Source organism: Chrysemys picta, chromosome 12 (assembly GCF_011386835.1).
Source record: "Chrysemys picta bellii isolate R12L10 chromosome 12, ASM1138683v2, whole genome shotgun sequence".
NCBI lineage: Eukaryota > Metazoa > Chordata > Testudines > Emydidae > Chrysemys > Chrysemys picta.
In genome coordinates, this window is record NC_088802.1 from 38048244 (window position 1) to 38060716 (window position 12473).

The 12473-nt window shown below is 40.9% G+C and overlaps 1 protein-coding gene across 1 annotated transcript in view; it reads left to right on the plus strand.

Annotated features, from left to right (window-relative positions):
- The window catches only part of B3GNTL1 (UDP-GlcNAc:betaGal beta-1,3-N-acetylglucosaminyltransferase like 1), a 140914-nt gene that overhangs the window by 71060 nt on the left and 57381 nt on the right, over window positions 1-12473 (plus strand). Inside the window, exon 3 of the mRNA XM_065563370.1 lies at window positions 6383-6507. Within this exon, the coding sequence (XP_065419442.1) occupies window positions 6383-6507 (125 nt within the window). The remainder of the gene's footprint in view (window positions 1-6382; window positions 6508-12473) is intronic.

Here is a 12473-nt window from a genome sequence, read left to right on the forward strand (position 1 = left end):
ATGTGAAGTGTGGTTGAGATTTTCAAAGCCAGCTAGGAAATTTAGCTACATTACTTCCATTAATTTTAACGGGAGTTGTGTGGCTAACTCCCCAGTTGACTTTGAAAATATTAACCAGTGTATGTGTGATGTGCCTATAGTACATATGTAGAGATATGTGATAAATTACAGAATTAAGTGATTTATTGCCTTCTTCATGCAGCTTTGTCTGCCTCACCTGCCCTATACCCACTGATCCATCTCTTCCACAGTAGCGCCTGGAACACCTCAAGCATCTGAATGCCAACCATTTTAAACATAAACAGCCTACCAGAAAAATAGTCCCTTCTGTTCCCCTTCAAATAGCCCCCAAAGTATATTGCTCAGTGGTGTGAGGTGTTCCATCCTGAACCATTGGTATGTCTTGTGACATAGGTCTAGGAATAGGTACTTTATATGTGAAAAATCAGCCCCAGGTATCTCAAGTTGGGCATCTGGAAATTGGGACTTCCAAAATTGGTTGACACTATTGAAAATATTGTTCTTTTTCCCTGTCTGTTCCCAATCTGTAAAATGTGGATATGAATACCTCTCACAGGTGTTGGTAAAGATAAATTCATTAATGTTTCTGAGACACTTGAAATACCATTGTGATGAATGCCATAGAGAAACCTCTGAAGAAATAAAAATATTATTGTTTCAGTTCAGGTTTAAGATGGGGTGCATTATGGCAACACATTTACCTACTTTTGGATTTCATGTACTATCTGAAGCCTCTGCTGCTGGCCATTGTTGGAGATAGGAAACTGGACTTTGAACCACAGATCTGATTCAGTCTGGCAATTCCTATGTTCTAGTAACTTGATAAGGTCATACAGCAAATGATGAGAATAATAAGAAATATTGAACAGATGCCTCATTTAATGAGTCTGAGGTCCTTTGAGGAAAAAACTCTCTTGTGATTATGTAAGTAAAGATTGTATCATAATGCATACACACAGAGGCAGAATTAAAGTTTCTACTGTAATTTTGACATTACCTAACTTTTATCAGAGGGGTAGCCGTGTTAGTCTGAATCTGTAAAAAGCAACAGAGGGTCCTTTGGCACCTTTGAGACTAACAGAAGTACTGGGAGCATAAGCTTTCATGGGTAAGAACCTCACTTCTTCAGATGCAAGTCAACTTGCATCTGAAGAAGTGAGGTTCTTACCTACGAAAGCTTATGCTCCCAGTACTTCTGTTAGTCTCAAAGGTGCCACAGGACCCTCTGTTACCTAACTTTTGAGAGCCTCACTTTGCAACCTTAATGGTTTTTTAATGTAGTTTTTGTTTTGTATGGAATAATAGAAATTTGGATAATCTGTTTTGAGCAACTGCACAAGAAAAAGGAAGTACAATAACTGCTATGCAGACAGGCTATAGGTACCATGAGTTCTGCAGCCAAAATTCTGTTTGTTTTTGTTTACGTTTATTTTGAGTAGTTAAAAATTCTGCAAGAGTCTAGATTGTTAGCTGTAGAGGGTTTATTTTCTATTTGCTGTTGGAAAATTGCCCCCCAAAATGCTCTTCCTGATGTTAAATACCAGGATAGAGGTAAAGTGGGCAAGCTAATATATTTTACTAGCCCAGCTTCTGTTGATGAAAGAGACGAGCTTTCAAGCTGCATGATTCTGTCACTTGAAAACCCCTTTTGAACTAGCATGGTGACAGGTTTCAGAGTGGTAGCCATGTTAGTCTGTATCAGCCAAAAGAACAAGGAGTACTTGTGGGTGCCACAAGTACTCCTCGTTTGCCTTTTCAACTAGTTGTTGGTTTATTTAATACATGAAAAAAGTGTTTTTATTTTGTCTTTTATGTAATTAAAAAAAAATACACTGAACACCTTTTATAAAGCATGTGACGTTTCCTTGCTGATGATCCATTATGAGTGAAATTTGTGAAGCATGCTATTGAAATGAAAATCCTAGGATAATGCATTATATCTCTCTTAGCCAGGGCCCTCCAGTTGCAGTTTTTGAGGCAAAGGAGAGAATTCTGCACTAGTTTTTTTTATAGAATTTAAGGCTTTTCTATAGTGATCTGGAGTCTTGAGCAATTTTTGAAAAAAATGTGGCGATCATTTTGAGTAGCAGTAGTAGAATTATAACAAAACAAAACCCTAGTAAAAGTAGAAAGGGCCATGGTTTGTGTAAGTCCAGGTAGAATATTAGTAGTAACAAACTATTCTAGAGAGCATCTGAAGTTATTTTTTTGCTTATTTTCTGGGTTGCTGTTACATATTTCACTGACTTGTGATACTGTGCTATTCAACTGTCTTTGTAGAGCATGAAAATTATTTGCAAGATGCATTTTAGCTGCATTACTCTATATCTTGTTATTCTGTACTTATATCTAGCCATCAGTTTTCAAAAAGCATTAAAAAATATCCCTAGAGTGGTTGCAGATTCTTCTATTTTGAAAGGTGGTACGAGTGTGAGATGGATGTCTGGTGATTAAAATGGGAAATACAGCTGGAACTGATAATATCTCAAAATGGAAGAAACTGCCGCAGTGCAAGCACCGTACGTATGCCAGAGCCCTAAGTAGTCCTATCCCGGCAGGACCCATGGCATAGTCAACATCTTTCCATCCCTTGCAAAATGTATGCATTCCCTTCGGCAATGCTGCTCCTTCGTTAGCTGAGAGGTCACTGCTGAGCAATGCAAGGCATCTGCTCACCCCTGGGAACTGGGCACATTGCTCTGAAATGCTCCTTTCAGCAGAAGAAATAGAAAATAGAAGAAATAGAAAATAAGGTCCATGAATCAAATCCCAGTTTTAGAGGGATCATTTTATTTTGACAATAACTGTTTTTAATCAGTTTATGCTGAAATATGTTGCTAAATGTTTCAGCCGTAGCAATTTTAAGCATGAAAATGAGACTCCACATGAAAATGATTTACCAGTACTTGTAAGTGGTGTAATGATATTTCCAAACTAGAATTTGACAAGTGCAGTAGGCTGATATTTAATAACACCATGCACTCAGCCTAACTCAACTTAGTGTGTGATTTGGGGAACAAAGAATTTCAGTCTAAATGGTATTTTATTTTCTTTCTGATGGGAACAGCTGCTTTCTCTTCCTGCACCCTCACCCGGATTCCTTTAGTGACCTCTGAAGCATTAGATATCCATGTAAATTGCAAACTGCACAAAGCTCTGTGAAAGCTTGCTCCGGCATCTGAGCACTGGGATGAGAAAACTGGACAAGTGTCTCATAATATAAACATACCAATTAGAGATGGGCCATTGTCACCCAGCAATTGGATTTGAATACACACTTCCCCAGAGTTTAGGAGTGGGATCAGATTCAGTGTTCCAGCTCAACCAATTATAGAGTTGCAAAATTTAGAACTACACCTCTACCCCGTTATAACGCTGTCCTCGGGAGCCAAAAATTCTTACTGCGTTATAGGTGAAACCGCGTTATATTGAACTTGCTTTGATCCGCCGGAGTGCACAGCCCCGTCCCCCCGGAGCGCTGCTTTACTGCATTATATGAATTATATCCGAATTCATGTTATATCGGGTTGCGTTATATTGGGGTAGAGGTGTAGTTCTAGTTCTGAACTCTCCCAGAATGCAGAGAGGGTTGCATTGGGTGTTCTGGAGTCATCCTTTAGTGTACTAAACTGTTCTTCCATGGCTGCTTAGTCCAGGCCAGTTCTTAGGGATACTCTAAATGTGGTGACATTAACACATTAAACTGTGTTAGTCACTTTGGGAGCTAGAAAGCCTCTACTGCAGTAAGCTGTTCCACCCATGGCTGAGGACCACAGAGTGAGTCTGTGTCCAGCAGCCTTCACCAGGAACCCCTTTTTTACTCATTTCAACCAAATTGTCTCTTCTCTGCTACAACTGACACTGCAGTTCCATCTCTAATCATAACTTTACACCTCTTTCCCCACATACTACCAATAATGTGAACTTGAGTGAAGGGTAGGGTCCAAGGTTGTAGAAATTTTTTATTTTAATTGTATTTTCTTAATGCTTTGAGGTGCACACAAGCTCTGGCAATAGCCACAATATTTTTTATCATTTTATTTAGTTAGTGTATTTATAATTTTTTTTGTAGAAATAAAATACCTGCAATAAATACATAAGCTTTAGGCTCTTTCTGCCTACCTAATGTCACCACCTGAGATAGTTAATGTAAATTTTTTTCTTTCTCTTCTTTGTGCTTGTCATTGTTATATTGCCTCTTCAGCTTTTATTAGGTGCCACACTCAAATACTGAATGAATACTCTTTGTATTATATGTTTATTTGCATGGTAGTCACATGATCTCTCAGAAACAATGAGTGGGAGGAGAGAAAAACAGTGTTTGAAAATGTGTGTGGCAATTATATATTTTAAACCATGTTTTATTTTAATTTTTTCAAATGGTTGCACCATTGCTAAGTACAAACACATACTCTTCTTCCCATCTTTTATAATGGCATATAGAATAGGGCCATGCTATTCAAGGTGGTTTTATAATCCAAGGTATGGCTGACATGTAATACAGTACCATTGGCCATATCACTGCCCCTTTTACACTTTGTCTAAGGCTAGGTCTACACTGCCTGCCTGAATCGGCGGGTAGAAATCGATCTCTCAGGGATCGAATTATCGCGTCTCATCGGGACGCGACAATCAATCCCCGAATCGACGCGCTTACTCCACCAGCAGAGGTAGGAGTAAGCGCCGTCGACGGGGAGCCGCGGAGGTCGATTTTGCCGCCATCCTCACAGCAGGGTAAGTCGGCTCCGATACGTCGAATTCAGCTACGCTATTTGCGTAGCTGAATTTGCGTATCTTAAATCGATCCCCTCCCCCTCCCCCCCCCCCCCCCCCCCCGTAGTGAAGACCTGCCCTAAGGCATTTACTTTTTTTAAGTCTGATTCAAGGTTGTCTCATTGGTCATGTTTGAGGTTCTAATTCAATCACTGGAGTATGGTTGGATTGCTTATCCCAAATTCATTGCTCTACAAAGCAGGTTAGAAATATTGCAGCTAATCATAAGTAAAACAAAGTTTTTGTCATGGATATTTTTAGTAAAACTCATGGACAATAACCAAAAGTTCATGGCAGCCCGTGACCTGTCTCTGACTTTCACTAAAAATATCCCTGACAAAATGGGGAGGTGGGTTCAGCACCCACTGCTACTGGGGCTCCTGGATCCCTCACCGCTGCAGTCACTGGGAGCTCTGGGGTCCCCCGTCATTGTGGGGAGTGGAAGCTGCGGGGTCATCCTGCCTGCGGGGCTGGGCTGCTGCAGGGTACCCTCGCTCCTGGGGCAGCTGGGCACTCATGGGAGTCCCCCGCCAGCCACCGTGGCTGGGAGCTGCAGGGTTCCCCAGCTGCCCACCACGGCTGGTCAGCTGCGGGGGGTCCCCTCCCCGCCCACTATGGCTGGGCAGCTGCGGGGACTATCAGCCGCCCGCCACAGCTGGGCAGCTGCAGGGAGTCCCCCCACCACCAGCTGCAGGGAGTCTTCGTCATCTCCGGCTGGACAGCTGTGGGGTGCCCCCACCAGTGCGGGGGTTAGGGGCTGCGGGGAAGGAGAAGCTGGCTGGGAGCTCCAGCCCGGGGGCAGAAAATGTCGTGGAGGTCAATAAAAGTCACAGATTCCATGACTTCCGTGACCTCCGTGACATAATCATAGCCTTATTCATAAGACTTCTGATACTTCTTAGATCGTGTTGGTTCAGGAATTCTGGGAAAACAACTTTTCTTGCATTGCTTCAACACTGCTGCTTCCAATCCTAGTCAGAAGCAGAGACCAGTTCATGAAAATTAAAAGGAAAGAAAACAACACTGAACTTCTTCAAACCTTAAATCAGTCTAAGGTTTGAGTAAAGGTTTGGTTCTCATTTTATTGGACCTGGTTAACCTGTCCCTAGTGGGGACCAGTATGAAAGTTTGAATGGCAGCCAACGAAAGAACTGTAACTTTGTAAATAACACTATTATAAAGTCACAGATTCCATTAAATAAGTTATTTGATTACTTAACGTTTTAGTTTCATGAACTTTTAAGCAGTTAGGTTTGCCTCTTTTGGGGCTATCATGCATAAAGCTTTACAAGCCTGGTCAAAATGAAAAGACCTTTCTTTTGCCATTCTTGTTCCCATGGTCAGCATTGGCTGACAGTGCTTCAGTTTCAAGCAGTGTTGACTGGTTTTCAACTAGCATTATCTTATATTTGGGTAAATTTCTTTAAAGACCCATTAGACAACTTTTGGGTCTACACAAAAAGAGATTTAGGAGACAAATTTTAAAATTATCTATTTGGCAAAACAATGAAATATGCACTCTGTCACTTGTAATATTTTAATGAGGAATGCCAGCGGCTTTTGTATTGAATGAGCTCTCTCTCTACAGGGTGTTCCAGAAGACTTGCTGTTCTTTTATGAACATATCCGAAAGGGTGGTGGAGTCTTTCGAGTTGACCAGTGCCTCCTCCAGTATCGCTACCATCCACAGGCAGCAACTCATTCTGTTCTAGAGTAAGTTGTATTTTTGTAATAGATAAAACTTGCTTGTTTCTTGGGTTGTTGGCAGTGAAAGTGAAGTGGTTAATCACTTTCCCAAGTGTAGATGGTCAAGACACTTGTTCCTTTTAGCACTTTTATAAGGGGACTTAGTGACAGGATAATTAACTATAACTATGCATGAATGTTGCAATGATATGGAGAGTATAACTTAGTATACCGGTAATGGAATCTTCTAACAGTGGCAGGCTGCTTACCTTTTCTTTTCTCACTATAATCCCAGTTTGAGAGAAGTAGTGGGATCTTGGTGTTCAAACACTTAGGAATTCTTGGGTTCTAATGCTTTCACTCATTCACTGCTTAACTTTGGCCAAGTCATTTAATCGCTCTGTGCCTCAGTTTACCAATTTGTAAAAGGGGGACAATTATACCTAACCATACGAAATGATACTTAATTACTTAATCATTGTAATGTGTTTTTGAGATCCTCTAACAAAAGGTGCTCTGTAATTGCAAGTTAGTATTAGGCTTTTATGACTAATCTTCTTTAATTTGCTTCAGATAAAAAGTTGGTACGAGAGTCCTGAAATAGGAAACGAATAAGGAGTAATTGAAATTTTAATTTAAAAAAGAACTACCATACTTAGTATTGAGTTTTGTCACATATTAACAAAAAAGATGATTTAAAAAAGTAAAAAATTGAGCTGGCAGTGAACTTCTCATCTGATAATTTCATTGTTACTGGTCTATTTTCTTTCCCTCCCTCAAACAACTTAAAAAACTGATTCAGTTTCTGAAGTTTGAAAAACACATGATGTTGCAAAATAATTATTTCAAGACCTTTCTCATCAGTCACTGCATTTAGAGTGCAGAAAAGAAATTCTGTAAAATGCTATTGGTAATTCCCTATATCATCTTACCCATCAAAAGATGATCTTCCTAATTGGCAGTCAGGTAAGCTCAGCCTGGGATCTGAGAAGCAAACTGGGCTGTTTCCTTCTTGTACATCTTGACTAGTAATAATCCATACCTACTAATAAAGGGCTCTGTGAGCCAAGTTATTTCTTCAGAGAGACCTGTTCCTTCATTGCAGTTGCAGCAGTACTCTAAATCATTTTGTTGTAGATGCATGAAATAGAATAGGATTTTCACTCACTTGGGTATGTCTATACTGGAAAAAAAAGTATGTTCCTAACTTGGGTTAGCTAACCCACTTTAGCTAACTTGGGTTAAAATAGGAGTGAAGATGTAGCAATTCAGCTTTTAACTAGGGTTAGCAGCTTGAATTCAGCCCCAGGCTCTCCTATAAGCTTTAACTCAAGCTACTAACCAAAGTTAAAAGCTGAGTTGCATGTCTTCACTATGATTTTAACCTGAATTAGCTAATGCAGGTAGCTAACCCAAGGGTTTTTGTTTCTTTGTTTGTGGCAGTCTAAACATACCCTCAGTCTTAGCTGTATGGGCTCTACAGGGTTAATTAGTAAAACTAAAAACCTGGTTTTGTCTCCATACATTGGTTAGTTCTTAAAGAGTTGCTGATGGTAAGCTGTAGGGTGCAACTATATGCTATTTTTTAATATAGATAATAAACTCTGAAGCATTTGTTTAAATCAGATAGAAAAAAATGTTAATTTTGCAAATAAATATAATGTGAATTACTTCCCTTTTACTATTATTTAAATATAAGGGCTTTTCTTTCTGTTCATATGTATGTCCAATTTGGCAGCCAGTTACAGACTTCTCAGCCATGCACCACAGGATGCTAAATCTTCTTGGAAGATTGTTGCTTGTTTCTGTGGGAAAACATCTTATTTTTGGAAATGAGCATGTTCTGAATTTATTGCAAGCTATTGCTTATTCAAATGTGCAAGGTTGTATGGCATAAGCATCCTGGATTACAACATTTACTGAGAATGTGGAACTTCTATAAACTGTTTCAGATGTGCAGTTTTAGGCATCCAAATTGGCACCTTCCTTGTCTCATTTTTCTGTCTTGCTGTTTTTCCTGTTGGCTTCCCCACCCCATTATTATTATTGTTGCTATTAGTATTATTTTATGTGATTTTTTTTTTAACATGAAGTTGTGTAATATCTTTTTTCTTGGATGCCTACACTATGCTGTGCCAAAGTTGTAAATAACTTTGGGAACCACTTGATGCGGATGACCTCAAGGTGTGTTGTTGCGGAAACAGTGAAAAACAGAAGTTCATTGTCACCTGCGCAAAAGCCTAACCTTATTAGTAACATCAGGTCTTCATAAGTTGCCTCACAGTATCCTCCACCTCTTCAAGAAGCCTATCCCTCCATGTTCCATCTGAGTAGTTTCCTAGATCCATAGGGTGTGCTATGCCTCCATCCTATATACTGTCTTTCTGGGGTACCTTTCTTAATGACAACCCTGGGCCTCCACTTTGCTAAAGGGGATCCTCTTGGCTATGTTATATCCAGACTGGGTCTGTGGCTCTTTCTCACTGTGGCTCCTTCAGCAGGTCGTGATGAGCTTAGACTACCGTTGAGATTTACCCTCTTAGAAGCTCCGCAACCAGCAGATGTTTTCAGAGACAAAGGACAGCCTTTTCAAAACAAGACTTTATTTGTTAGTCAACTGGAACATAGTGACCCAGTTTCAGGTTAATTGCACCTGTATCCCCCACGGTCCACTCCAGGAGTGCCCCAGTCAGGTCTCAGGTCTCCAGCATCACCTGTCTCTAGGCAGCAACCCTTGTCCTATTCCTTTCTGACCCAGCGTTTTTAGGCTGCACAGGTCCCTGCCTTACACTGTGACAGGGAGACTGGCTTGCTGGAGATAACAGCCAGTATCTGTGCATTGCTTTCTCTTCTAGGGCTATGAACAGTGTATTGCCGGCAGTTACAAGTAACCACACAGCTCCTTCTAGACAAGCTCATTTATTCTTAAGGTAAAAGCATTACAGACAAAACATCATAAAAACAATAAACAGATTTAAACGCACACTAAACATACCTGGAGACATCCATCAGTCTACTGGGGTCTTAGCAGGCCATAGCCATTCCAACCCTTCCGCAAGGGTTGGGATCCCCCTTTGGCTAGAAGGTCCTCTGTTCTTTGGATCAGAAATAAGGTCCTGAGTCAGTTTAAAGTTTAAACCTACCCTTTTTATATCAAAAGCCCTTTCTTTTCTGTTGGTCTCTGAATAACCTAGTGTGAACCAGCATATTTAAGCCTCTCTGGGGTGTAGCTACCTCTCTGGAGGTGTTTACAACTTACAACCTTAATCACCCCACCCACAGTTTTTGGTTCTTGGAGGAGTTGTGGCAACTATCCCACACACTTGTCCAGGGTTGCATAAAGTCCCAGGCCCATTGTGATATATAAACCATTTGTAAACTTAATACTGTATGGTCCCCAAAGATATTGCATGGGGTTGCAATATCTGTCACACACACTATTTAGGGTTAAAATGATAAAGCAAAGCCTGAACAAATGTGTCTTGCCTAACTTGCCAGCTTTTCCTTGTTTAAGTAGGCAGGACTTGCCTTGCACCCAACTTCCCTGGCCTTGCCCAACCATTCTGGATTGAATTGTGTCATCCCCTAAGAGAGCAGGATTCCTATCCCCCTCTCCTAACACCTCAGTCCTTTGTCCCAAGATCCAGCCATGCTGTTTTCACATGTACTGCTCTCCCCAAGTATTCAGGTAGGGGAGGGTTTGTGGTCAAACAGGTAATTTGCCCATCCACATCCAAAAAGTCCCCTTGGCTGGAGTCATTAAAAGTTAATATTCTGGTCATTGGTCTCCATTGTGTCTCCAGAGTATCTCCATTCACGTGTCAGACAGTTCTGGATAGTCCATTCACACCAAATTTGACATGTCTGTGTGACCAACATGCAGTCAATTCATCGCTTGTTCCTCTGTTTCTGGAAAGAAATTAACCACTCATACGCAGTGGATAGCAAGACATTAAGTGAGTGTGGTAACTGAATTACACATAACATTAATACAGAAATTTCCCAGGTTCTCCATAATACTATCCATCCCTCCATTTTTTTAGTGGTTTTCAGATTCCAAAGAAATAAATGTGTACAATTAAATTATGAGCAAAGAAACCAAGTGACTCAAATTTTAAAATTGGCTTGCAGGAATTGTCTATGGATTATCTGAGTTGGCATGAATTTTGAAGCAGTAAGCAACAAAACAAGAATATATTTTTTGTCTGAGAGCAAAAAGTTATTTACAAGAGTAGATTTTTTTGTTTTGTTTTGTTTTTTGGTACTTGTAACTTAGTCCCAGACTTCAAGAAGAAGAAATAATTCTTCGGTAAGATGAAGAATATGGTTTGTTTATGTAAAGGTGTATCATCCAATCTTTCAACAAAGGTAGCAATCGCTCTGAATCTTCCATGGGGCTGATCACAGAGTGTGTGAGGCCCCTTTTTACCCTTCAGGGGGGAAAAAAGCAACATTTGCTGACTTTTGCAGCTCCCTATTTGTTACACAGAGAAAAAAAAAAAAGCAACTGGCCAATGGCAGTTAGCCAAACATTTGATGATGTTTAACTGTAGGCATTGATGATCTTTTGTCACTTTCAATTATTAATATACTTTATAGTCCAGATGACTAGAGGGTGGAAGTAGCTGCGAAGTTGGGAAAAAAAACTCTTACCCTCTTCTATACTAGAGGCATCAGACTACATTATTAGATGTTTTGGTTCTTCTTTGAGTAGAGGCAGCCATGTATTCCACTTCGGTGTGCATGTGCCCAGCGCATCGGAGCTGGAGAATTTGGCCTAGCAGTACTCATATGGGGGTGGCACATGCACCTCGTGGCCACACCTCTCCCCTGGCTATATGAGGTTGCCCTGCCCCAACCCGCCTCAGTTTCTTTTTACCATCCGTTGAGCGATCTCCAACAACAATCCCTATACGTGGTACTTGCTGTGTCTAGGTAAAGCCCACATCAAGGAGCGATGTTCGATTTGCAGATTGTTCATCTAATGGACCCGGGAGGCGAGGGACCTTCATTTGAAACTGCACTTGGTCGAACAGGCCATGCAGCCTTCTTCGGCACCAAGTCCCTCGTCAGATCCGAGGTTGCCCTGGGGTTCTGAGAGAATTGCTACTTCACCTGCTGGAGCTGGTGCCTCTCTGAAGAGACAGAGGAGTCATTCCCATCAAGTGCATAGAGGAAAAGGTTGCATAAGACTGACCGAGGCCATTCCAGGTTCTGCGAGGACTGCCGGTGCTTGGGATGGAGTAGATCCCTTCAACCACTCCCCGGTACCACACAAGGAGGTCAGAGATCCTGTACCATTGACTCTGTGTGATGTTACACTCCATATTCTTTATGGAAATATGGTTGAGATATGGATATGGCATAACTGAGATATATTTTATGCAAGATGAGTCTTGTAAGATATCACTAGAAAGGTTATAATTTACAGAATTTGATTATCCAATTTGTATGCATGTATCATTTCTGTAGCTAAAGTTAGGAATATTGACTATATAACAATAACAACTGTGTGTGTATTTGGAGACACCCACCAGACAACAGGCCATCAGCCTTGATGGGCCATTAGGAAGAAACAATAAGACTTTGAAGATACTAATCTCTCTCCTTACTGAGAGGCATTCTGGAACATAGCTGTGACACTACCTGTCACCTGGTACTAAACACCATCTTGGACTTCTAGTAATTTTCCACCAAAAGGAGGGGGAGGTCAAGATTGGAAAACAAAGGATTCCTGCCTTATGTAAATCTTATTTAAGGCTGGGGAGTAACGCAAACAGGTCTCCATTGCCTTCCTGCCTAAGAAGAAAGACTGCTGAAGGTACCTGAAGAGACAAAGGAACTGAGCAGTGGTAAAGGCGAGGGCTAGGTCCAGACTAAGATACTAGTCTGGAAAGAGAAATAACTGGAACTCTAAGCTACAGAAACTCGGCAACTTGCCTAAAACAACATTTAGGGCAAGGAATTACTTCTTGAAACCAGTCTCTTTAAGA